Source organism: Oncorhynchus keta, chromosome 23, assembly GCF_023373465.1.
Source record: "Oncorhynchus keta strain PuntledgeMale-10-30-2019 chromosome 23, Oket_V2, whole genome shotgun sequence".
Lineage (NCBI taxonomy): Eukaryota > Metazoa > Chordata > Actinopteri > Salmoniformes > Salmonidae > Oncorhynchus > Oncorhynchus keta.
Window position 1 is genome coordinate 22,363,154 of NC_068443.1, and position 27,417 is coordinate 22,390,570.

A 27,417-nucleotide genomic window follows, 5' to 3' on the forward strand; every position below is an offset into this window, starting at 1 on the left:
CTCCGTGGTTCTAAATACATAGTAGTCTCGCAGTTTAAAAACGTCTAACACATTGACTTGCTTTACCATGCTGTAGGTCATGTAACTGTGTTTGTTTTGTGGACTTCACCGGATAGATGTTTCTGTCTGGTTTTGCGACGAAACAAATCAAATCAAATTTTATTTGTTACTTGCGCCGAATACAACAGGTGTAGTAGACCTTACAGTCAAATGCTTACTTACAAGCCCTTAACCAACAATGCAGTTTTAACAAACATACGTATTTAAAAGGTATTTACTAAATAAACTGAAGTAAAATTAAATCATAAACTAAAAAAATATACAAATAAAATTAAAATAAAACTAATAAACAATACAAATAAACAAAAGGAACAAAATAAATAATATATAATAACAAATAAAAAATGTGATATTGAATTTACTCTGCCACTGTGTGACTGTTGTCACCATGTTGTCAAGGTGGTGTAAGAACTAATGAGTAATAAAGAAAACAATGCAATTATCAGAACACAGGTTGAAACATGTCTTTTTTCCTGGATTATCTTCCCCATTGAGTTTATCCATGGACCACTACTGCAACATGCCCAAGCCTGCTGACAGTCTGCTATTGTTGCGTAATCCCTGCCAGACAGACAGGTTGCGTCACAGTCGTCTCCTGAATCCCACCTGACACATTCTTGTCACACCTGACAGGTCTAGTGTTCCTAGAGCAGGGCCCTCTGGGGGCTTTATGCCTGTTGATGATGTGTCGTGTGTGTGTGTGTGTGTGTGTGTGTCACGGCACCACATGCCACCTGTCCTCTCACACAGGGATTTAACAGCATTATCCAGCCAGGGACCCTCTGCTCAAGGTGGCATTGATCAGTCGCTACGCCCAACACACGCCACCTCCTCAAGCAGAATGTTTCTGTCCTTCTCTTTACAAGAGCCTTGATGTCATCAACGACTTCACACACACACACACACACACGCACACGCACGCGCGCGCGCGCACGCGCACGCGCACACGCACACACACACACACACACACACACACACACACACACACACACACACACACACACACACACACACACACACACACACACACACACACTCCACCCCTGAGGGACCTCTAGGCTTGACCCCCTCTGGGTTGCTGTGTGGGTCTAGTTCTAGTTAGCGCCTGACTGCTTCAGAGGGACTTGGTGACATTACAATAAAATACAATCTTTATTGGTCCATTATAAACTTGATAAAACAGAAATGTGTTAGTTTTTGCTGTCACAGCAGCTCCTAACCTCGCCACACATTAGTATAATAGGGAGAGAGAAAAGATGGTCCCTGGAATGAGATGAGATGAGATCTGGGTGGGTGACATGATGGAAGGTCAACTATGGGAAGGTCAACTATGTCTGCCTGGCCTGGTGATGGGGCACTGGGGGAGGACAATATTCAACATTTGGCTAATGACATTGACTCACATAAATGGCCCTAATAGGATGATTTGTTTGATTCAGAAAACGTTCATGTCCTTAAGAGGCAATTCATTTTGTGTCTGGGGTGGGTTTTGGGGTGGGAGCTGGGGGTTGGTGGTATTTAGGTTTGGGGCTGTGGGATAGGACTGGAGCTGCATTAAAATGGCTGTTTAACCACAGCTCATGTTTCACCATGAGCACAATATTTCAAGTTCTCACTCCAAATGTTTGCTGCTCGTAGATGGCTTCCAATTAAAACAATCACAGTAAATTGAATCCATTGCAGTTCATTACATTGACATCTGAGATATGACAAACTGGCATTTAGCAGCTCACAGATCGTCACGCCGGAGGGACACGCTGTGTGTGTGTGTGTATGTGTGTGTGTGCATGCTCTGTCACACTGTGAAAAGTCCATCCCAAAGAAAGACAGCAGGGCACTTCGACCACAAGAGCCTTAAACACAGACATGCAAAGTAGTATGGTCAACCTTCATCTGTAGATGAAGAGGAATGATCCCCTTACCACACCTCCCCTGCTCCCCCAGCAGTTAGGACAATTCCATACAAGATAACTAAGCTTCTCAGGTCTGAACAGATACATATTCATGTTGTTAGGTCCCCTTAAGGACCTGTTACACCATGTAACTAGGGGCTAGAGTTTTCCCCAGTCAAGACAAACTTTGGGCCCTATATGAGTTGTGTCTGCTTATAATATCTACTCATCTAGTTAGTTTGTGTAAGGGTTGAGATGTATTTATATTTCTGTCTAGTTCCTAACAGGGTATGGCTCTGCTTTGATTCCTACGAGAATGATCTAGGGAAGAATTATCCATGTTTCTATTCTGAGTTCATCTGCTTGACTTCACTGCCAGTCAGTCAGTGGAACAGAACAGGGATCATCTCATTGGCTGTCACGGTTCGTTTAATCACAACGTTTGATTGATTGGAGGAAAACACATTATGAATAGAGACAATGCTCACTCACTTCCACTTTGGCGTTGCTTTCTAAATGTAATTTAACAAATCCAATGAGACATTCTGACTTAGCATGTGGTGGCAGGTAGCCTAGTGGTTAGAGTGTTGGGCCAGTAACCGAAAGGTTGCTGGATAGAATCCCCGAGCTGACAAGGTTCTGCTCCTGAACAAGGCAGTTAACCCGCTGTTTCCCAGTAGGCCGTCATTGAAAATAAGAATTTGTTCTTAAATGACTTGCCTCGTTAAATGAATGTTAAATAAAACATAGCTTGTATGTAACTATTTCTCCTTCTCTCTCCCAGTATCCTGTTTGCTGATATCGTGGGGTTCACCAGTCTGGCATCCCAGTGTACAGCCCAGGAACTGGTCAAACTACTCAACGAGCTCTTTGGGAAGTTTGATGAGCTGGCCACAGTGAGTCTACAGTTTTCCTGTCCTCCCTCTCTCTGGCTGTCTACTGCTGGACACATATGGAACTTACTAGCATTCTCACTCTGTTCCATAGAATGGCTCCTAGACATGCTGGCATGGTTAAGGTGTTGTTCAGTTGCTATACAGTCACGTGGTCCATCCTTATCTACATGATACCCTAGTGCCTATTGTTGAAGTGCTAACACCAAGTCATGTACTGTGGTCATTTGGAATTTGGCACATGGATTTCAGTAATTTGCTGCTTTATCATTGAGGAAGATATTGAAGGTTTATTCATGACTTATCACAGAAGAACTTGTAGCTAGCTTACAGTTTTGCCAGCTAGCTCTACCTTACTGAAAGCTAAACAGCTTGCTTGGTTTGTTTAATTACCCTCAAGTTGTAGACATGCTGCCCCAAAAGTAAGAGGGAATGTTATCAGAAATCAATTCGTAGATCAGCATGTTGTGCCGCGATTGCTATGTTGTGACATTGGGTCAGCTAAACGCAGCAGCAGCTGACTCCGGAGGCTACTACGAAGACTCGCAGCAGAACAGGCAGCTGCTTCATGAAAACAGACAAAAAGTCATAATAATAGTAGCTACTAAAGTGGCTAGCTAGCTAGCTTTTGGTGGAAGCATTCGGCATTGTGTGTGCAGCACAGGGTAGCTCGTTGGTTAGCAGCATCCCATTCGTTCTATATGAAAGTGTGACTGGCTCAGCTAGCAAGCTAATGTTGGACAGATTTAAACTAGTGTTCATGAACATTGTCAATCTTCAGAAAATACTGCTTGTTGAAACACAAAACTCCTTTGCTAGATAAAAAGATTTTCTCTCCAAAACTAGGTTGAAAATGACAAAGGTTAAGACTAGAGGATTCTAAGATATATATAGGTTTTGCATAAATGAGGAAGAATTTTTAACAGTTGAACCAAATATGCTAGTTAGCTACAGCGCATGGAATCATAACTTGTACTAACCTGGGTATCTTCAACCTAAACCAAAAAACGTAAACATTATAGAGATGTATTGTTTTAGATGGACTGTTTTGAGGCAGAAATGGGGTTCAGCACACACTGTCACCTAAGTCATATTTTCAACATTTGTGACAGCATGTTGTGTCCGAAACTATTTTTAATCTTTACCCTCTGTGAGATATGAGACTGATCAATGCAGGCGGAATTGATGCGCTATCTGCCTTCAACAATGCCTTCAACCTACAATTTTCAAATGTTTTCAGTTTGTGTTAGACCAGGGGACTGTCCTTTTGCTCCCTGGCCTGTGTAGGCTTCGGTCAGGTTTTGACCCACAGCCATATGGATAGTGTCTGTCTTCATTTAAGGATGTGGGATACAGTCGACTGGCTCTCGCAGCTATCATTACAGCTTAGTAGGATGTCATCAGGAACATCAGGGCCCCATGTGATTTTTAATATGATTATACGCACTCTCATCTGAGAAAGAGATGACAGGACTCTTAATCCATCCCAGATTTACCCCTGACTAAAGCTCCTATGTCTCCTCTGTGATAGTCTGAATGAACTGAGTAAAGGGGAGGGGAAAGTGGACTAATAGTGGACTAAGTTACTGTATATCTGTCCCAATCTTTCCCAATATTTGCATGGTCCATCTGTCAATATACAGTATTCCATTCTTAGCAACTCTCTTGCTATGTTGGTGCCTTGAAAGTCCATGCAACAACAACTACAAGCCTTTACACTGTAGTACTTCACCTTGTTTTGGTCTATTTAGATTGTTCGATTATCATTGATATTCTTACAATCAGGGAAAATGCAAATGTGGAATCAATTCTAAGATCAGGTCTCACAACAGGCATCGTTACTGTAGTAGCCTCAACCCATCCCTTCTCTTCTACAGGGAATTCCAGACCTTGATATTAGGCTGACACATGTATTTGTTGTGTTAGAGTTGGAGGGTTCAGACCCCCACCCTTTCACACACACACACCCAGCAGATCATTTTCTCACATCTCTCCGTAATCTGGCCCCCATTACTTACACTGTGCACATGCCTGTGCAATCCCTTAATCCACTGGGTTACAACCAAACATTTTTTGCTTTTATAGAACAAAGGTCTGTTTGTTTACATGCATTAAAACAGAATCGGACAAGACAACTGTAGTTTTTCTAAAAGTGATGAATGGCAGTCAAGATAGTAAAAGGGAATTCCTAGAAGTCATTGTGACATTGGTTATTTTGTCATTATTCCATATTTGATTTGATATATCACAATGCCTTGGTTTACAGTACTTTATGTCTTACCAGTTATTCAGAAGAAGGTCATGGCCAGCCTGTAGGTACAGTACATTGTAAATAAATACCGACATGTGCGACCACATTTCAAATCGAGCTTTATGCTATTTCTCATAAACTATTGTGTATTGCATTGCAGCTATCACATTTTCACACTTCCATCTCCCCAGTGGCTGTGTCACACTGACAGTTGTCCCCCGACTTAAACTCCCTCACCAGAGGTTCCACCCTGTGTCCTGACCCATAGCCCCAGTCACTGTGATCCAGGCTGGCAATAAGTGGCAGTGCAAGTGACTCATCCTGCCTTGCCACAGCACACACACATACACACTCATACACACACGCTGTCTCTCCCTATTCCAGACGATGAGCGGGCGATTCCACATGTCCACCAGGCAGCGTCTCAGCGCGCCAGTCCTTGCCCGTCCCCACACCATCCCTACACCACCTGTCCAACCGTTGGACTTGTTGGCTATCCGCCGTGGTAGTGGGCCAGGAACGCAGCGTTCTCTCCAAATGTCCTGCCTTAGCAACTCCTCCTCTCTTCTCTTTCTCTCCTACCGCTCGCCTGTCTTTCTTTTACTCCTCTCCCCTCCCTTGTGCTCTCCTCTCCCCTCCCTTGTGCTCTCCTCTCCCCTCCCTTGTGCTCTCCTCTCCTTCTCCCTTGTGCTCTCCTCTCCCCTCCCTTGTGCTCTCCTCTCCCCTCCCTTGTGCTCTCCTCTCCCCTCCCTTGTGCTCTCCTCTCCTTCTCCCTTGTGCTCTCCTCTCCTTCTCCCTTGTGCTCTCCTCTCCCCTCCCTTGTGCTCTCCTCTCCCCTCCCTTGTGCTCTCCTCTCCCCTCCCTTGTGCTCTCCTCTCCCCTCCCTTGCGCTCTCCTCTCCTTCTCCATTGTGCTCTCCTCTCCCCTCCCTTGTGCTCTCCTCTCCCCTCCCTTGTGCTCTCCTCTCCCCTCCCTTGTGCTCTCCTCTCCTTCTCCCTTGTGCTCTCCTCTCCCCTCCCTTGTGCTCTCCTCTCCCCTCCCTTGTGCTCTCCTCCCCCCTCCCTTGTGCTCCCTTCCCTCCCTTGCGCTCTCCTCTCCTTCTCCCTTGTGCTCTCCTCTCCTTCTCCCTTGTGCTCTCCTCTCCCCTCCCTTGTGCTCTCCTCTCCCTCCCTTGTGCTCTCCTCTCCCCTCCCTTGTGCTCTCCTCTCCCCTCCCTTGTGCTCTCCTCTCCCCTCCCTTGTGCTCTCCTCTCCCTTCCCTTGTGCTCTCCTCTCCCCTCCCTTGTGCTCTCCTCTCCCCTCCCTTGTGCTCTCCTTTCCCCTCCCTTGTGCTCTCCTCTCCCCTCCCTTGTGCTCTCCTCTCCCCTCCCTTGTGCTCTCCTCTCCCCTCCCTTGTGCTCTCCTCTCCCCTCCCTTGTGCTCTCCTCTCCCCTCCCTTGTGCTCTCCTCTCCTTCTCCCTTGTGCTCTCCTCTCCCCTCCCTTGTGCTCTCCTCTCCTTCTCCCCTGTGCTCTCCTCTCCTTCTCCCTTGTGCTCTCCTCTCCTTCTCCCTTGTGCTCTCCTCTCCCCTCCCTTGTGCTCTCCTCTCCTTCTCCCCTGTGCTCTCCTCTCCTTCTCCCTTGTGCTCTCCTCTCCTTCTCCCTTGTGCTCTCCTCTCCTTCTCCCTTGTGCTCTCCTCTCCCCTCCCTTGTGCTCTCCTCTCCTTCTCCCCTGTGCTCTCCTCTCCTTCTCCCTTGTGCTCTCCTCTCCCCTCCCTTGTGCTCTCCTCTCCCCTCCCTTGTGCTCTCCTCTCCCTCCCTTGTGCTATCCTCTCCCTCCCTTGTGCTCTCCTCTCCCTTCCCTTGTGCTCTCCTCTCCCCTCCCTTGTGCTCTCCTCTCCCTCCCTTGTGCTCTCCTCTCCCCTCCCTTGTGCTCTCCTCTCCCCTCCCTTGTGCTCTCCTCTCCCCTCCCTTGTGCTCTCCTCTCCCCTCCCTTGTGCTCTCCTCTCCCCTCCCTTGTGCTCTCCTCTCCCCTCCCTTGTGCTCTCTCTCCCTCCCTTGTGCTCTCCTCTCCTTCTCCCTTGTGCTCTCCTCTCCCCTCCCTTGTGCTCTCCTCTCCTTCTCCCTTGTGCCTCCTCTCCCCTCCCTTGTGCTCTCCTCTCCCTCCCTTGTGCTCTCCTCTCCCCTCCCTTGTGCTCTCCTCTCCCCTCCCTTGTGCTCTCCTCTCCCCTCCCTTGTGCTCTCCTCTCCCCTCCCTTGTGCTCTCCTCTCCCCTCCCTTGTGCTCTCCTCTCCCCTCCCTTGTGCTCTCCTCTCCCTCCCTTGTGCTCTCCTCTCCTTCTCCCTTGTGCTCTCCTCTCCTCCCCCTTGTGCTCTCCTCTCCTTCTCCCTGTGCTCTCCTCTCCTTCTCCCTTGTGCCTCTCCCTCCCTTATGCCTCCTCTCCCCTCCCTTGTGCTCTCCTCTCCCCTCCCTTGTGCTCTCCTCTCCCCTCCCTTGTGCTCTCCTCTCCTTCTCCCTTGTGCTCTCCTCTCCCCTCCCTTGTGCTCTCCTCTCCCTCCCTTGTGCTCTCCTCTCCCCTCCCTTGTGCTCTCCTCTCCTTCTCCCTTGTGCTCTCCTCTCCTTCTCCCTTGTGCTCTCCTCTCCTTCTCCTTGTGCTCTCCTCTCCTTCTCCCTTGTGCTCTCCTCTCCCTCCCTTGTGCTCTCCTTTCCTTCTCCCTTGTGCTCTCCTCTCCCCCCTTGTGCTCTCCTCTCCCCTCCCTTGTGCTCTCCTCTCCCTCCCTTGTGCTCTCCTCTCCCTCCCTTGTGCTCTCCTCTCCTTGTGCTCTCCTCCCCTCCCTTGTGCCTCCTCTCCCCTCCCTTGTGCTCTCCTCCCCCCTCCCTTGTGCTCTCCTCTCCTTCTCCCTTGTGCTCTCCTCTCCCCTCCCTTGTGCTCTCCTCCCCCCTCCCCTGTGCTCTCCTCTCCTTCTCCCTTGTGCTCTCCTCTCCCCTCCCTTGTGCTCTCCTCTCCTTCTCCCTTGTGCTCTCCTCTCCCCTCCCTTGTGCTCTCCTCTCCTTCTCCCTTGTGCTCTCCTCTCCTTCTCCCTTGTGCTCTCCTCTCCCCTCCCTTGTGCTCTCCTCTCCCCTCCCTTGTGCTCTCCTCTCCCCTCCCTTGTGCTCTCCTCTCTCCTTCTCCCTTGTGCTCTCCTCTCCCCTCCCTTGTGCTCTCCTCTCCTTCTCCCTTGTGCTCTCCTCTCCTTCTCCCTTGTGCTCTCCTCTCCCCTCTCTTGTGCTCTCCTCTCCCCTCCCTTGTGCTCTCCTCTCCTTCTCCCTTGTGCTCTCCTCTCCTTCTCCCTTGTGCTCTCCTCTCCCCTCCCTTGTGCTCTCCTCTCCTTCTCCCTAACTTCTCACACTTCTTTTTTTCCCACCCACATTCTATCTCCCCTCCTCCCCTCTCTCTCCCTGAGACATGCACAATGCAAATGAGTAATAACTTAGTGTTATTTGACTTCAGGCTTGTAAAATATTTAACCTGTGCTGTGCTTGATCCCACTTCCCTTGCGGTCTCAGTCTCTTTGTAACCTGTGCTGTAAACAGACTGAATTACGCTGGCTTCTGTCACAGCTTCTCCTTCACTGCCCTCCCTGCGCCTTAAGGTGAACTGATGTTGCTCTGTGATTGTGTCAAAATATAAGTTTTAAAAAATACCATAACTCTTAATTTGTTTAAGCCATTCTGTCTTAAACAATGGGGTACTCCTTTATTTGAAGGGCACCTAACCTAAATTATGACTTCATAACACATTTGTAACCCATTGGGCCTTTTGTTTTTCCTTAATCATTTGACCTGATTAGGAACAACTCCAGGCCCTATCATAGCCCATAACTTGGAGGTTTTTTTGTGATGAAGAAAAACATTCCACTTTTTCATCCATCCCCCTCCTGATCTAGCACTGTTTAAACACTGTTTCTCTCTGTTTAGTTTTTCTCCATCGAGACAGAACCTGAAACAACAGTCTCTGTGCAGAAAGAGACACACTCAGGGCTGATTAATACAGCAATATTATGCAATTCATTTGAATGGTTCTGGCTTGTGTGTGTGTGTGTGTGTGTGTGTGTGTGTGTGTGTGTGTGTGTGTGTGTGTGTGTGTGTGTGTGTGTGTGTGTGTGTGTGTGTGTGTGTGTGTGTGTGTGTGTGTGTGTGTGTGTGTGTGTGCGTGTGTGTGTGTGCATGCTTGTGTGTGCGTATGTGAGCGTGTGTGCATGTGTGTGTTTTCCTCAGTTTCCATTGTAGTTTCACAGAGCTTTTTATTCCCCCCTCTCTCTTCCTCTCTCTTCCTCTCTCTTCCTCTCTTCTCTTAACGCCTCTTTGCATCTGAGCTCTTAGACCGGCTCACAGCAGCTTGATTCCCTGAACGGTGTCATTCTTCCCCATGCTGTTCCTCTCTCCCTCTGTGTTCCCTCCGCTTATTGGTGGGCTTCCATTTTTTGTTGGACGCTTTGATATTTCTTCCTCTGACCTTTTGGATTATTTCAACAAGCCAGAGCTCCTTTTTGGTTCACACACACACACACACACACACACACACACACACACACACACACACACACACACACACACACACACACACACACACACACACACACACGCACACCACACACACATTATCATCATTGTGTAAATGAGTGGGGTGTCAGAGAAGACATTGTACACAGCTGAGCACAGCAGTCCCATGTCACATAGCGTCCTTAGGGAAGGGACTGGCCTACAAGTAACTGACAAAATAAAGGAAATACTTGAGTAAATGAAGGGTACAAAGTATACTGAATGCAGGGGCTTCCACACAGGTGTGGTTCCTGAGTTAATTAAGCAATTAAAATCTGACTTTGAAAGAGTGGCTGGAAAAGAGAATACTTAAAAAAAATGTTTTATTCATTACACCTTTATTTAACCAGGTAGGCCAGTTGAGAACACATTCTCATTTACAACCGCGACCTGGCCAAGATAAAGCAAAGCAGTGCAACAAAAACAACAACACAGAGTTACACATGGGATAAACAAACATACAGTCGATAACAAAATATAAAAATCTGTATACAGTGTGTGCAAATGAAGTAAGGAGGTAAGGCAATAAATACTCCAATAGGGGCGAAGTAATTACAATTTAGCAATTTACACTGGAGTGATATGTGCAAGTACAAATACTGGTGTGTAAAAGAGCAGAAAAACAAATATGGGGATGAGGTAGATAGTTGGTTGGATGGGCTTGCCTACGGAGCTGTGAGGGGAACGGCACCTCAGTATCTCCAGGCTCTGATCAGGCCCTACACCCAAACAAGGGCACTGCGTTCATCCACCTCTGGCCTGCTCGCCTCCCTACCACTGAGGAAGTACAGTTCCCGCTCAGCCCAGTCAAAACTGTTCGCTGCTCTGGCCCCCCAATGGTGGAACAAACTCCCTCACGACGCCAGGACAGCGGAGTCAATCACCACCTTCCGGAGACACCTGAAACCCCACCTCTTTAAGGAATACCTAGGATAGGATAAGTAATCCTTCTCACCCCCCCCCCCCTAAAAGATTTAGATGCACTATTGTAAAGTGGCTGTTCCACTGGATGTCATAAGGTGAATGCACCAATTTGTAAGTCGCTCTGGATAAGAGCGTCTGCTAAATGACTTAAATGTAAATGTAATGGGCTATTTACATATGGGTTGTGTACAGCTGCAGCGACCGGTCAGCTGCTCTGACAGCTAATGCTTAAAATTAATATAAACAATCACAAACAATCAGGTGAGCAACCAGGGTGAAACCAGAAACCAGAAATATACCTGCTGGAGTGCGTACTACGGGTGGGTGTTGCTATGGTGACAAGTGAGCTGAGATAAGGCGGAGCTAAGATAAGGTATAAGTCTCCAACTTCAGTGATTTTTGCAATTCTTTCCAGTCATTGGCAGCATAGAACTGGAAGGAAAGGCGACCAAAGGAGGTGTTGGCTTTGGGGATGACCAGTGAGATATACCTGCTGGAGCGCTTGCTATGGGTGGGTGTTGCTATGGTGACCAGTGAGCTGTCTGTCTGTCTGTCTGTCTGTCTGTCTGTCTGTCTGTCTGTCTGTCTGTCTGTCTGTCTCTCTCGCTCTCTCTCTCTCCGATTTCAATTTGTGGAGCGATGGGTAACGCTGCTTCGAGGGTGGCTGTTGGCATTGTGTTTCTGGTTCGAGCCCAGGTAGGGGCGAGGAGAGGGATGGAAGCTACACTGTTACACTGGCAATACTAAAGTGCCTATAAGAACATCCAGTAGTCGAAGGTTAATGAAATACAAACGGTATAGAGAGAAATAGTCCTATAATTCCTATAATAACTACAATCTAAAACTTCTTACCTGGGAATATTGAAGACTCATGTTAAAAGGAACCACCAGCTTTCATATGTTCTCATGTTCTGAGCAAGGAACTTAAACGTTAGCTTTCTTACATGGCACATATTGAACTTTTACTTTCTTCTCCAACACTTTGTTTTTGCATTATTTAAACCAAATTGAACATGTTTAATTATTTATTTGAGGCTAAATTGATTTTATTGATGTATTATATTAAGTTAAAATAAGTGTTAATTCAGTATTGTTGTAACTGTCATTATTACAAATACCATTTTTTTTAAATCTGCTTTTTTTGGTCCTCCAATAAAGCGGTATCGGCGTTGAAAAATCATAATCGGTCGACCTCTAGTCTGTACATTATGGCTGTATAGATTGCTCATGGGGGGTATGGTCACGTGATAGGGCCAGAGTAATCCTGCATGGCTTGGGTTTGAATCAGTCTCCTAAGCCCTTGCTCACTAGGTAGATCAGATGAACTAACACAGGGACAGGAGAAGAGAAGCAGCACAGCACAGTGAGAGGACTGAGAGGAGAGGAGGAGCCTTTCTAAGCACCAGGGCTTTTCTGTCCACATCTCCAGCCTCTATTTACCCACTAAAGCCTATCTATAGCCAGGCTCTATATATCCCACCACCTGTTATACCCTCACTGTCTTGGCCCTAAGATATGGACGTTATACCCTGGTTTCACCCTAGTTTCAATCTGGTTTCACCCCTGGTTGCTCACGTAATTGTTTGTGATTGTTTATATTAAAAATATGTAGTTTAGGTGTGTTCCCATGTGGGTACATATAGTGGTGTAGGTTTAGGAATCTTTAATAGCAGATTGTTTGCACCTCTCTTTTGGATGGGATGCTCATTTTGCATCTAGCTATATCTGTCTTCCCTATATCTGTCTTCCCAACTACTGAGGTCATGTAGGTTTATGGATATTTCCTGGTAGGTGGCTTAGCCTATTTGTGCAGTAGCTACACTACATGACCAAAGGTATGTGGACACCTGCTCCTCCAACATCTCATTCCAAAGTCATGGGGGAATGTGGGGATGTGCTTCCAGGCACAAGAGCATTAGTGAGATCGGGCACTGATGTTGGGCGATTAGGACATGCTCTCAGTCGGCGTTCCAAATCATCTCAAAGGTGTTCGATAGAGTTGAGGTCAGGGCTCTGTGCAGACCAGTCAAGATCTTTCACACCGATCTTGACAAACCATTTCTGTATGGACCTTGCTTTGTGCACGGGCACATTGTCATGATGAAACAGGAAAGGTCCTACCCCAAACTGTTGCCACAAAGTTGGAAGCACAGAATCGTCTAGAATGTCATTGTATGCTGTCGCGTTAAAATGGCCCTTCACTGGAACTAAGGGGCCTAGCCAAATCATGAAAAAGAGCCCCAGACCATTTTTTCCTCCTCCACCAAACTTTACAGTTGGCATTATGCATTGGGGAATTGAGCATTTTCCTGGCATCTGCCCAACCCAGATTCAGCCGTTGGACTGCCAGATGGTGAAGTGTGATTCATCACCCCAGAGAACATGTTTCCACTGCTCCAGAGTCCTATGACGGTGAGCTTTACACCACTCCAGGCTACGCTTGTCATTGCGCATGGTGATCTGAGGCTTGTGTGTGGCTGCTCGGCCATGGAAATCCATTTCATGAAGCTCCAGACAAAAAGTTATTGGGCTGACGTTGTTTACAGAGGCAGTTAGGAACTCACTGGTGAGTGTTGCAACCATGGAGACGTTTTTATGCATTACTCGCTTCTGTGAGCTTATGTGGCCTACCACTTCGCGGCTGAGCCGTTGTTGCACCTAGACGCTATAAAAGCACTTACAGCACTATAACAGCACTTACAGTTGACTGGGGCAGCTCTAGCAGGGCAGACATTTGATGAAATGACCTGTTGGAAAGGTTGCATGCTATAATGGTGCCACGTTGAAAGTCGCTGAGCACTTCAGTAAGGTCATTCTACTGCCAGTGTTTGTCTATGATTGCATGGCTGTGTGCTTGATTTTATACACCTGTCACCAACCGGTTTGGCTGAAATAGCCAAACCCACTTATTTGAAGGGGTGTCCACATACTTTTGTTTATATAGTGTAGCTCTTATGTTGTACAGTAGGAGGATGTTCTCTTTAACACTCTCTGGTCTCTCTGGTCTCTCTCTTTCCAACGACAAATGTGTTCTGGCTCTTACCGAACCCATCGGTTTCTGGACCAATCAGACAGCCCCGAATTTGTTCGCATTCGCTGAAGAGACGGGGAGGTACTCAAATCCAGACTCATTGCGGAGAAGAAACGGATGTCCGTGGGTGTGGCATAGTGTTTAGCCAGAGCAAGGAGTCTGGGTAGCCTGGCAACCATTGAGTGTTAAACTAAGAGAAAATTAATTCTCTCTGCTTTTCTTTTTAAGGCTAAGTCCCAAATGGCACCCTAATCCCTATGTAATTCAGTTTGTAGGGAATAGGGTGCTAATTGGGATGTAGACGGAGACTTACCTATTAGTGAACAGCTGGCACGTACGTCCTTAACGCAGGTGGCTTAACTCTGTGGCTTGCTCCTTTGGCACAGTGTAATTGCCTAAGCTGTCTATTTGAAATGTGTGTGTAGGGGCCCGATGGAACAGAGGAAGGGAAGTGGAGTCTCAGAAGTTCTAATGAAAATTTATAACCTCTGTTGTTTCTGCAGTCACACAGCTGTAAAGACCTAGTGAAATAGCTAGAGGCCTCAAATAGAGACCAATACACTTGCTCTCCTCTGAAGTTCCAGAGGTTTCAGTACACGTTCCAAACTATTTTTGTGTCTATTTGATTTAGGTTACACTGTTCATTCTACCTAGTTGGGTCTGGGTAGTAAGCTGAGATTAGTTTTGGGCTTTGGAGGGTTGATGGTGTACGTTTTTCTATTTGTTCTTTCTGTTGTTCGATTCTTTAATCAATACTACTGTCTTCTCAGAAGTGAGGCTACGTGTCTCCCATCTCATTGGTTATGATTAGATAGCTAAGACCTAGTTTTGCCTTGACAGGTTATGTAGTCAAGAGACCACTGTAGTCCCTGTGCCCAAGAACGACCAAGTAACCTGTCTAAATGACTATCGCCTATTGCAACTCGCATACCGCCCCAACAGATCCACAGATGACGCTATCTTTATTGCACTCCACACTGGCCTCTCCCACCTGGATATGAGGAACACACGTTGTCAGAGGAAGGCCGAAAAACTGCCGAAGACCCCAGCCACCCAAAGCCAAGGACTGTTCACTCTGTTACCGCATGGCAAGCAGTACCAGAGCACCAAGTCTTGGACCAAAAGGCTTCTTAACAGTTAACCCAATGAGTCTCACCGTGTTGCTGGTGCATTTTGTACTCCTAACCCTTTTTAAACATTGTGTGTTTGAGCTACAGACTTCTGTTGTAGCTCAAACACACAATTTATCTAGTTCTTCTGCATCCATAGATACCAACCATTAGTATGTTTGATTAACGGGGGCCGAGCTAGAGCGGTGTTTGTCAGGCAAGGGTGGATCCCGAAGGAGAAAAACATGTTTTTCTCTAAGATGCTCACAACAGTTGTTAGAAGGTAAGGGTTTCTTCTAAATAGAAGATTATTGGTAATCCCAGGACATAGTGTCTATAACTCTGTAGTAAGCTCACATAGTTGTTGTCAAACTCCAAACTCCACACAGTTAACGCTGACTAGTTGGATATTAATTTCCCAGTGAGCAAAACATTTCTCTAACTACAGAGTTCATATAAATTCCTTTTGATCAGGTTTTTGCTACGACTTACCTTTTTTAAACTTACATTTGTCAATAAAACTCATGAATGCAACTGGTTTTGTCAAATTATTTTACTGGTTGTCCTGAAAAGATCATGGTAAAACAATTAATTGTGAGTCGAAATATAAGTCAGATAAATGAAAAGCTGATTTTGGCTAGGATCTCGGGACTGATAATGTCTACCCGGACTATTTGCATTGACCCTTTTTTGCACTGACTCTATGCACACTCACTGGACTCTACCCATACACTTACACACACACACACACACACACACACACACACACACACACACACACACACACACACACACACACACACACACACACACACACACACACACACACACACACACACACACACACACACACACAGTGGGGCAAAAAAGTATTTAGTCAGCCACCAATTGTGCAAGTTCTCCCACTTAAAAAGATGAGAGAGGCCTGTAATTTTTCCTACATTGTAGGATTTTTAATACATTTATTTGCAAAATATGGTGGAAAATAAGTATTTGGTCACCTACAAACAAGCAACATTTCTGGCTCTCACAGAAATATAAACATAACTTCTTCTTTTTAGAGGCTCCTCTGTCCTCCACTCGTTACCTGTATTAATGGCACCTGTTTGAACTTGTTATCAGTATAAAAGACACCTGTCCACAACCTCAAACAGTCACACTCCAAACTCCAAAGGGAAGTTTTGGGAAAGGGCTTGTAGTAAGCATTTCACGGTCAAGTCTACACCAGTTGTGTTCGGCGCATGTGACAAATATAATGTGATTCGATTTATGATGAATTATGATTTTGTTCGTTAGACGAATCAGAGTTTTTCCACATTATTTTCATCATTCATTATTGCTGTTAAGCTCATATCAAAACACAGAATTTCCTTTTTTTATGTTTATCTTTTAAGACAATATCTGACTTGAAAGAAATATGCCTCAGTGCCACTGAGCGATAACAAAGCGTGTGTAACCTGTAGGTACAATTATGGAAAGTAAAACCATATTTTACACAGCTAACAAACTCTCTCAATTCAATTCAAGGGGCTTTCTCTCTCTTTGTCTGTCTGTCTGTCTGTCTGTCTGTCTGTCTGTCTGTCTGTCTGTCTCTCTGTCTGTCTCTCTGTCTGTCTCTCTGTCTGTCTCTCTGTCTGTCTCGCTCTCCCTCATTCAACACAAATAGACATGAATGTTAGAAATAGAGCTTCCATCTCCACGTTCTTCTTCTGAGTTTTTTTTGTTCACATGCTCTGCTCAGCCCACGATCACATCCCTTCCATGGAAAAACAATGGGAGCTGGGATATTGTATTGCCCCATAGCAGCCCAACCCCCACCCCTAGTTCAGCTAGCTCACAGTGATGTCTGTGGTTCACAGATCCTTAATGATGGGTTAGACTTCCACCGCACCTTTCATCCCAGAACAGAGCACAGCTTCACATCATGCCAGGCAGCCAGGCAGCCAGGCAGGCAGGCAGGCAGCCAGGCGGTGTGATTCACCAACAAACGTCTACAGCATTGATCATATGATATGATGGAGTGGGGACTCTTGTGGTTCTTAGAAGCATTTCCTTATTTAAGTTGGAATTGTACTGTACAGTACATCTTGCAATAAACTGTATGTTCACGTTAGTGTGTACTTCACACACAGTAGCCTACATTATACTACATTGATGATACTTGTTGGAGTGGGGACTGTTTTTATCTGTTTTCATTTAATTACATTTTATATCAAATCAAATCAAATGTTATTTGTCACATGCGCCGAATACAACAGGCATTACACTTTACAGTGAAATTCTTACTTACAAACCCTTAACCAACAATGCAGTTTTAAGAAACTACCTAAAAAAAGGAAGAAATATATAAGAATTGTGTGCTGTGCAGAGCATGATGCAATATACTGTAAGTTCACATTAGTGTGTACATCACGCACAGTAGCCTACCGAATGTGCAGTACCCCTATAAATTAAGTACAACTTATAAAGGCTTTATATAGCATACATAAAGGATTCATAAGCACTACATAAATGCTTCACAAATCATCTATAAGCATATGGGATACTCTACAAAGGGTGTATAAAGCACGACATGAAATCAAATTGTATTTATATAGCACGTTGATACAACACATGCATTTCAAGGTTCTTAACAAATGAAATGAAAGGCATAAGGACTTAACAATTCTAACTGTAGAATGAATTGCAAAATGTGACACATGTATGTTTATAGACCATTTATAGATTATGACATATGTATATTTAGAGACCATTTAGTATGACATGTGCTTATAGATGATTTGTGAAGCATATATGTGGTGCTTATGAAGCCTTTATGTATGCTATATAAAGCCTTTATAAATTGTACTCTGTTTAAAGTGGGACCGGATAGGTCATAGTGTATTTGCACATTAGTGCACATTAGTACATCCTGACTCTGCCATCTGCATGACACAACAGGAACCGGGATTCGTCGGACCAGGCAATGTTTTTTCACTCCTCAGTTGTCCAGTGTTGGTGATCGCATGCCCACTGGATACGCTTCTTGTTTTTAGCTGATAGGAGTGGAACCCGGTGTTGTCGTCTGCTGCAATAGCCCATCCGTGACAAGGATCGACGAGTCGTGCGTTCAGAGATGACGTTCTGTACACCACTGTACCTCTCCGTTATTTGCCTGTTTGTGGCCTGCCTGTTAGCTTACACGATTCTTGCAATTCTCCTTCAACCTCTCATCAAAGAGCTGTTTTTGTCCAAAGGACGTCCGCCGGCTGGATGTTTTTTGTTTGTCGTACCATTCTCTGTAAAAGCTAGACACTGTCGTGTGTGAAAAGCCCAGGAGGCTGGCCGACTCTGAGATACTGGAACCGGCGCACCTGGCACTCACAATCATACCACGCTCAAAGTTTCTTAAGTCACTCGTTTTGCCCATTACAACATTCAATCGAACAGTAACTGAATGCCTCGATGCCTGTCTGCCTGCTTTACATAGCCCTCTCTCTCTCTCTCTCTCTCTCTCTCTCCCTCTACCCCGTCTCTGTCTCTGATTGACAGGAGAACCACTGTAGGCGTATAAAGATCCTGGGAGACTGTTACTACTGTGTGTCAGGTCTGACCCAGCCCAAGACTGACCACGCTCACTGCTGCGTGGAGATGGGCCTGGACATGATCGACACCATCACGTGAGTCTATAGGTTTCTGGTAAACACTCACTCAGTCATTGCTAGCACCTTGGAGCGTAGCGCTGCGGCATTTGTCTCTCCATGACGTCCTGTTCTTGGTCCCGGGCTGATGTGATGTGATGTACCAGGTTGTATGGGTCGTCCATGGTTAACACGTCACCTGTCTGCTAAATGAACTAGTGTAGCACACGGCCATTTGGCATAGCCAGATCAGGACCTAACATAAGGACAACTCAGAGAATGCTATTCTGTTCTTCTGAAATTGTCACGTCCTGACCTTAGTTCCTTTTTTATGTCTCTATTTTAGTTTGTTCAGGACGTGAGTTTGGGTGGGCATTCTATGTGTTGTTCTATATTTTTCTGTTTTGTGTTGCTGCACCTTACAGGACTGTTTCGTTTTCGTTTCACTCACTGTGTTATTTTGTTTAGTGTTTCTGTTCTAACAAAATAACATGAACACTTACCACGCTGCGCATTGGTCCGATCCTTCATACTCCTCGTCAGAAGAGGAGGAAAACCGTTACAGAAATAGACTACATTTTCTTCATATTATGCTTCTTTAGACCTGTCTAAAATAAATAATGGAGTTATTGTGAAGGTGTAGGCTGTATTACATGGGTTTATTAGACTTTAAAAATGTAGCTGATCCAGAGTTCTGCATCAGTGTATTGTAGGCTGTGTGTGGAAGCCTGGAGGATGCTAAATGTGTTTACATAATTAACGGTCAATTACCATGAGACCAACATTTTGTGACTGCCACAGCCCTAGGTACAGACACATTGAGTTGTGATGGACACCATATCACATAGCTCTGTATGGCTCTATGGAATGAGCCTGCTGCATGGCTTTCAGCCATTATATTGATTCATTTGGTTTGACCAAGGATAAAGGCCCAACTGAAGACTGGGGATATTATTGCTATTCTCTATTCTTCTCATCTAAACCACAGTGGTTCAAGTGAGTCCAGGCTGAAGGATTCCTTAGTGGAATTGTCAATGGCTGCTATGAATACATGCCAAGACTGCAGATAGAGTGGAGAGTGGAATCTCATTTGAGGGCGCGGGAATGGAAATGTATTTGGATGCTTCCTTATGAAGCGTGAAAGTGTTTGTCTCATTTGCATGTCCTGCACAATTTGGAGAAAGAAGAAAGAGCTCAACACTTGAAAAAGCTTTATCCCATCCCATATTAAATGCATGGGCATGGATTTGGTCTTATATGACTCTATGTGCACAAGGCCACACAGGATGTCAGTATTCATAAACAGACAATATAGGACTATACACAGACACATAGAGCTACAACGCACAATGAAAACACATGCCTTTCTCTGTTAACGGTAGATTCATATGCATATTCATTTATATTCCTATTGGTGACTAGTATAGCATTTTTCCCTGATTATTTTAGAGTCTAAAGATTGCTCTTAAATCTCACCCTGCTCCCTCCATACGGGTGGAATTTTCCTCTGTCTGCACTCTTACATTAATTAAAAAAAGTAAAAAATTATTTAGAACCCGGAGTAGCAACCATTTTGTCCTTCTGGCTTATCTCCCCAGAACATGTACTTTCTCCTCCAGAGAGAGAGAGAGAGAGAGAGAGAGAGGGAGAGAGAGAGAGAGAGAGAGAGAGAGAGAGAGAGAGAGGGAGAGGGAGAGGAGAGGGAGAGAGAGAGAGAGAGAGAGAGAGAGAGAGAGAGAGAGAGAGAGAGAGAGGAGAGAGAGAGAGAGAGAGAGAGAGAGAGAGAGAGAGAGAGAGGGAGAGAGGGAGAGAGGGAGAGAGGGAGAGAGAGAGAGAGAGAGAGAGAGAGAGAGAGAGAGAGGGAGAGAGAGAGAGAGAGAGAGAGAGAGAGAGAGAGAGAGAGAGAGAGAGAGGGAGAGAGGGAGAGAGAGAGAGAGAGAGAGAGAGAGAGAGAGAGAGAGAGAGAGAGAGAGAGAGAGAGGGAGAGAGAGAGAGAGAGAGAGAGAGAGAGAGAGAGAGAGAGAGGGAGAGAGGGAGAGAGGGAGAGAGAGAGAGAGAGAGAGAGAGAGAGAGAGAGAGAGAGAGAGAGAGAGGAGAGAGAGAGAGAGAGAGAGAGAGAGAGAGAGAGAGAGAGAGAGAGAGAGAGAGAGGAACTCAGCTGTCTGGCCTTTCTATATTATTAGGTGAAGAGGAGCAGCACAATTCATCATGGAAGAATAACATTTGTGGAATTTATGACATTGCCTGCTAAGGCAATAAATTATTTGTATACAGGAATGCTATAGTACACACAGACATCTACTCGTATGCACACACTCACACACACATGAATGTGCAGGCACACTTAGGGACTTGGCACTTGGCTGGCAGGCAGGTACACACGTATGTACGCATACACACACATATACACACACAATCACACACACATTCACACAGTATCAATGTTTTAATATTGTAACTACTCTCCTCGTGCACCTGCAGGTCGGTAGCGGAGGCCACCGAAGTGAATCTGAACATGCGTGTGGGTCTCCACACGGGCCGGGTTCTGTGTGGGGTCCTGGGACTGAGGAAGTGGCAGTATGACGTGTGGTCCAACGATGTCACACTGGCCAACGTGATGGAGGCAGGGGGACTGCCTGGGTTAGTACCAGTTACCACCATGCCAAAATCTACTGTCCCAACATCACACACAACAACTTCACACACAACACAGACTGTGAGCAGCACCTCTGGAGCAATTAGGGGTTAAGTGCCTTGCTCTAAAGCACAACGACAGTAGGTAGCACCACATGAGGCTGACTGTTTGTGTTTCTCCTTCTCCACCAGGAAGGTCCACATCACCAAGGCGACCCTGGACTCCCTGAATGGAGACTATGAGGTTGAACCAGGCAACGGTCATGAGAGAAATGCCTTCCTCCTCAAACACCAGATCGAGACCTTCTTCATTGTGCCAACTCACCGACGGAAGGTGTGTTTGTGTCTGCGTACGTGTGTGTGCTTGTGTGTCAGTGTGCGTACATGTGTGTGTGTGTGTGTGTGTGTGTGTGTGTGTGTGTGTGTGTGTGTGTGTGTGTGTGTGTGTGTGTGTGTGTGTGTGTGTGTGTGTGTGTGTGTGTGTGTGTGTGTGTGTGTGTGTGTGTGTGTGTGTGTGTGTGTGTGTGTGTGTGTGTGTGTGTGTGTGTGTGTGTGTGTGTACAGTATGTGAGATCTCCTGCATGGGAGTGTGTATGTGTGTGTAGGATTAGAGGTGTTTGTATGTGTGTGTGAGGATGAGTGTTTATGTGTGTTTACATTATGAAGCAAAGTAAAAATAGACATTTTAGGACACAGATCTCATTTGGTCTTATAGTAGTTAACTTAGGTTCAGTGATGACATCTGTGGAACGTGCAGTAAGCCTACTCGCAGTAGTCTAGCCATTAGGATTCCTGGTTTTTACCCAGGCAGCCCGGGTTCAACTCCCGGTATGGGAACTTGCATTTTGGGCGGCAGGTAGCCTAGCGGTTAGAGCATTGGGCCAGTAACCGAAAGGTTGATTGTTGTAATCCCTGAGCCGACAAGGTGAAACATCTGTCGATCTGCCCTTGAGCAAGGCACTTAACCCTAATTGCTCTAAGGTTGCCACTGATAATGATTGACCCTGGCCGTGACCACACTGTCTGAGGGTGTCTCAGGGGGAGTTGGGATATGCAAAAAATATATTTCTAATTGACACGTTGTACATTTGTGAAATAGGACAAATATAAGCAACCACCAAATTATTACTAAATTATTATACTAGCATTCTTAGTTGGACTAGGAAACACAGTATGGGACATACTTGAACATGCTTGGATATACAGTACTCAAAATAACATTGGAAATACTTGGAAATACATACATGAACTGCACATAACTTTGGCATACTGCACATGGACAGATGCAGTAAGACTGCCAGAAGTTATGATGGATAGTCAATTTTACATCCAGATTTTAAAAAGACTTAACCTCTCATTAGCCTGCATTTTCATCTTAATAGGTCTGGAAAGACAGTACTTTAGTGTTGTAGTAGTGTAGGCCTACATGTTCCATATGCTGTGTGTATACTAGAAAGTGTTTGGTACGTTTTCATTGAGTTGTCACTCCCTCACGTTGGTAGGGTTGTTCAGATGAGATGGGTTCCCTTACAGTCTCGCTGATGTTCTGTAAGTGCTGTTATTGTGTAGTGGAAACATCTAGGAGCAACAACGGCTCAGCCACGAAGTGGTAGGCCACACAAGCTCACAGAACGGGACCGGCGAGTGCTGAAGCGCGTAAAGATGGTCTGTTCTCGGTGGCAACACTCACTACGGAGTTCCAAACTGCCTCTGTAAGCAACGTCAGCACAAGACTGTTCGTCGTGATCTATCTATCTCCTCTCCTGCTATCTCCTTCTCCTACCCTACCCTCGTCTTGCAGATTTTATTAGGTCTGGAGAGAGGATCTGACTTCCGGATGCCTGACGCCTGTGTATTTATTATATGCTGCTTGGCTATTCCAATGGTACACTGTAAAGAAATGAACAATGCACAGTCTGGTGAGGTGCTGCGACTGCTGACTAGCGGAAGATAAATGAAACAGTCAAGGCTCTTCAGCCGAAGCGTTGGCTAATAAATCTACAAGGAAGGAGAGATGAGTGCACAACTTTTCTTTGGCAACTGTGCACTGTTATCCACCAGGTTTCACATGATGTAAAAGTGTATGTATGTGGATCCTTACATGAACCTTTACAGCAGTGTCACAGTGTCTCAGAGGGCTGTTCAACCACCCCATCTTTTTCTACTCTCCTCCTCTGTGAGTGGTGGGACCCTTGACTAAGGTTGTGGCCCAAATGACTCTCCACGTTTCAACAAGTGCACTAAATAGGAAATAGGGTGCCATTTGGTTAATCCTCTTAATAGACGCACCGACAACTCTACTTCATCTAAGAGAGAGAAGAGACGCCACAGTTGTGTGTTTGTGTTTGTGTTTGTGTTCTGTAATCGGGTTGAAGCCATATCTACTGAAGTGTATCTCCTGTATCATAGTGTGTATCTTAACACCTACTCTCACTGCTTGTTTGTTGACAGATATTCCCAGGATTGATTCTCTCGGATATAAAACCTGCCAAAAAGATGAAGTTTAAGACGGTGTGCTACTTGCTGGTGCAGCTCATGCACTGTAGGAAGATGTTCAAGGCCGAGATACCTTTCTCAAACGCCATGAACTGTGAGGATGGTGACAAGGTAAGGGATTTCTGTATGTGTGTTATGTATGTGAGTGTAGAGACAGAGAAGTTGTATGTGTGTGTATACATGAAATGTGTTTTTGTGTGTCCATGAGTGTGTGTTGTGTTAGGGAATGTAGAAACAAGGAGAGGCGTTGTATGCGCATGTGTGTGTTGACATAGCACACACGTGTGTGCGTGCAAGTGTGTGCGAGCGTGCATGTGTGTGTGGGGGGAATGTGTGTGTGTGTCCTCGATGAGGAGTCCCAGCCACCTAGACTTAGTTGACCTTCATCAGCTTACTTTCAAATCCTGTGGTAAATCTGGCTAAGTGTCAGTGTGTTTACTTGACCTGCTATTCTTGTGAAGAAATCCTGAGGTCTGGCTACAGTTCAACTCTGGCTCAGGGTATTTAAATGCAGATGCTCAGGGTATTTAAATGCAGATGCTCAGGGTATTTAAATGCAGATGCTCAGGGTATTTAAATGCAGATGCTCAGGGTATTTAAATGCAGATGCTCAGGGTATTTAAATGCAGATGCTCAGGGTATTTAAATGTAGATGCGCAGGGTATTTAAATGCAGATGCTCAGGGTATTTAAATGCAGATGGACAGGGTATTTAAATGCAGATGCTCAGGGTATTTAAATGCAGATGCTCAGGGTATTTAAATGCAGATGCTCAGGGTATTTAAATGCAGATGCTCAGGGTATTTAAATGCAGATGCTCAGGGTATTTAAATGCAGATGCTCAGGGTATTTAAATGCAGATGCTCAGGGTATTTAAATGTAGATGCGCAGGGTATTTGAATGCAGATGCTCAGGGTATTTAAATGCAGATGGACAGGGTATTTAAATGCAGATGGCCAGGGTATTTAAATGCAGATGGTCAGGGTATTTAAATGCATATGGTCAGGGTATTTCAATGCAGATGGTCAGGGTATTTAAATGCAGATGCGCAGGGTATTTAAATGCAGATGGTCAGGGTATTGAAATGCAGATGCTCAGGGTATTGAAATGCAGATAATCAGGGTATTGAAATGCAGATAATCAGGGTATTTAAATGCAAATGCTCAGGGTATTTAAATGCAGATAATCAGGGTATTTAAATGCAAATGCTCAGGGTATTTAAATGCAGATGGTCAGGGTATTTAAATGCAGATGCTCAGGGTATTGAAATGCAGATAATCAGGGTATTGAAATGCAGATGCTCAGGGTATTTAAATGCAGATGGCCGGGGTATTTAAATGCAGATGGCTGGGGTATTTAAATGCAGATGGCCAGGGTATTTAAATGCAGATGGACAAGGTATTTAAATGCAGATGGTAATGGTATTTAAATGCAGATGGTCAGGGTATTGAAATTCAGATAATCAGGGTATTTAAATGCAGATAATCAGGGTATTTAAATGCAGATGGACAAGGTATTTAAATGCAGATGGTCAGGGTATTTAAATGCAGATGGTCAGGGTATTGAAATGCAGATAATCAGGGTATTTAAATGCAAATTGAAAATGCAATGGTCATGCAGATGCAGGGTATTTAAATACAGATAATCAGGTCAGATGGTATTTAAATGCAGATGCTCAGGGTATTGAAATGCAGATAATCAGGGTATTGAAATGCAGATGCTCAGGGTATTTAAATGCAGATGGCCGGGGTATTTAAATGCAGATGGCCGGGGTATTTAAATGCAGATGGCCAGGGTATTTAAATGCAGATGGACAAGGTATTTAAATGCAGATGGTCAGGGTATTTAAATGCAGATGCTCAAGGTATTGAAATGCAGATAATCAGGGTATTGAAATGCAGATGCTCAGGGTATTGAAATGCAGATAATCAGGGTATTTAAATGCAGATGCCTGGGTCTGTGTTGGTGTGTGTGGAAAAAGGAGGAGAACCAAATGAATATTGCACTTTCAGATAAAAGCATGAAACTTGGTACACTCACCTACCTCTGTGGTTACACTCATGTAATATGTCATAGAGCTGTGACTATGTAAAGTTCATGCGATCATCTCTAACAGTTTGAAACTGTTTCCATTTGCTTCGTGATAACCCTGGATGAAAACATGTAGACATAGACAAGACAATACATAGGAGAGGAAAATGACAAAGTGTAAATATACTCGACACAGAATGAAAGATTAGGATTCAGGCCACACACAAACTCTCTCTCCAGGTTGTTGGAAATGATACAGACTTGGGGAGAGAAATAGAGAGAGAGAGAAATAGAGGGTGACAGGAGAGGAGGAAGGAGAGAAAGGATGAGTGCGCTCAGAGCAGGTGTGGGTGTATGATGTGATGACTGTCCTATGCTCCCCAGACCATCTCCAAACGATTGAGTCATATGTAGAAGTTCACATCCTCTGGGGAATATATTACAGTGGGAGATAGAGAGAGGAAGATAGAGAGACAAATAGAGAGAGAGACAAAGCAAGAGAAACAGTGGGAGATAGAGGGAGAAACTGAAGAGAGAGACTAGAGAGAGAGAAAGACGGCTTTTAACATAGACATATAAATACTCATTAGCATAATGAATGCACACACACCTCTGAAACAACCAACAAAAGCGAGAGGTGTTAAAGGATGAAGGATGATGAGGATGAAGTCAATGGGGTGTGTGTTAACCTTCTGCAACATTCGTCATTCACTCTGTCACCCCCCTGTCCCCACTATGAAGCCACTCTCTCCAGCCTCTCCTTGCCCACCCACTGGCTCTCACACTGTGATACTGTGGTACAGCTCAATGGCTTTCTGCCTTCATCCAGGAAGACTCACTCAGCAACGTCCCAAATGGCACCCTATTCCCTACATAGTGCACTATGAAGGGAATATGGTGCCATCTGGGATGTCTCCTCCTTCTCTCCGGTGTTAAATCACTGCTTCTGCTCTGCTGCCCCACATAATAATGATATTTACTTCCTATGGACACTTAAGAAAAAGGGTGTTTAATTGGGTCAGAGAATAAATGTTAGCTGTAGAGGGAACAATGAATGTTAACTGTAGAGGTAACAATGACTGTTAACTGAACTGTAGAGAGACCAATAAATATTAACTGAAGAGGGAACAATGAATGTTAACTGTAGAGGGAACAATGAATGTTAACTGAAGAGGGAACAATGACTGTTAACTGAACTGTAGAGGGAACAATGAATGTTAACTGTAGAGGGAATAATGAATGTTAACTAGAGGGAACAATGAATGTTAACTGAACTGTAGAGGGAACAATGAATGTTGACTTAACTGTAGAGGGAACAATGAGTGTTAACTGAACTTTAGAGGGAACAATGAATGTTAACTGTAGAGGGAACAATGAGTGTTAACTGTAGAGGGAACAATACATGTTAACTGTAGAGGGAACAATGAATGTTTAACTTAACTGTAGAGGGAACAATGAATGTTAGCTGTAGAGAGAACTATGACTGTTAACTGAACTGTAGAGGGAACAATGAATGTTAACTGTAGAGGGAACAATGAGTGTTAACTGTAGAGGGAACAATGAGTGTTAACTGTAGAGGGAACAATAAATGTTAACTGTAGAGGGAACAATGAATGTTAACTGTAAAGGGAACAATGAATGTTTAACTTAACTGTAGAGGGAACAATGAATGTTAGCTGTAGAGAGAACTATGACTGTTAACTGAACTGTAGAGGGAACAATGAATGTTAACTGTAGAGGGAACAATGAGTGTTAACTGTAGAGGGAACAATGAGTGTTAACTGTAGAGGGAACAATAAATGTTAACTGTAGAGGGAACAATTAATGTTAACTGTAGAGGGAACAATGAATGTTAACTGTAGAGGGAACAATCAATGTTAACTGTAGAGGGAACAATGAATGTTAACTGTAGAGGGAACA

General features: G+C 44.9%; 1 protein-coding gene across 2 annotated transcripts in view; it reads left to right on the top strand.

Annotated features, from left to right (window-relative positions):
- LOC118402008 (adenylate cyclase type 1-like) overlaps positions 1-27,417 on the top strand; it is a 69,999-nt gene that overhangs the window by 24,445 nt on the left and 18,137 nt on the right. For both annotated transcript variants that reach the window (XM_052476872.1, XM_052476873.1), the window contains exons 4-8: positions 2,737-2,848; positions 18,249-18,376; positions 20,819-20,977; positions 21,164-21,305; positions 23,423-23,578. In XM_052476872.1, coding sequence (XP_052332832.1) covers positions 2,737-2,848; positions 18,249-18,376; positions 20,819-20,977; positions 21,164-21,305; positions 23,423-23,578 — 697 coding nt within the window. The remainder of the gene's footprint in view (positions 1-2,736; positions 2,849-18,248; positions 18,377-20,818; positions 20,978-21,163; positions 21,306-23,422; positions 23,579-27,417) is intronic.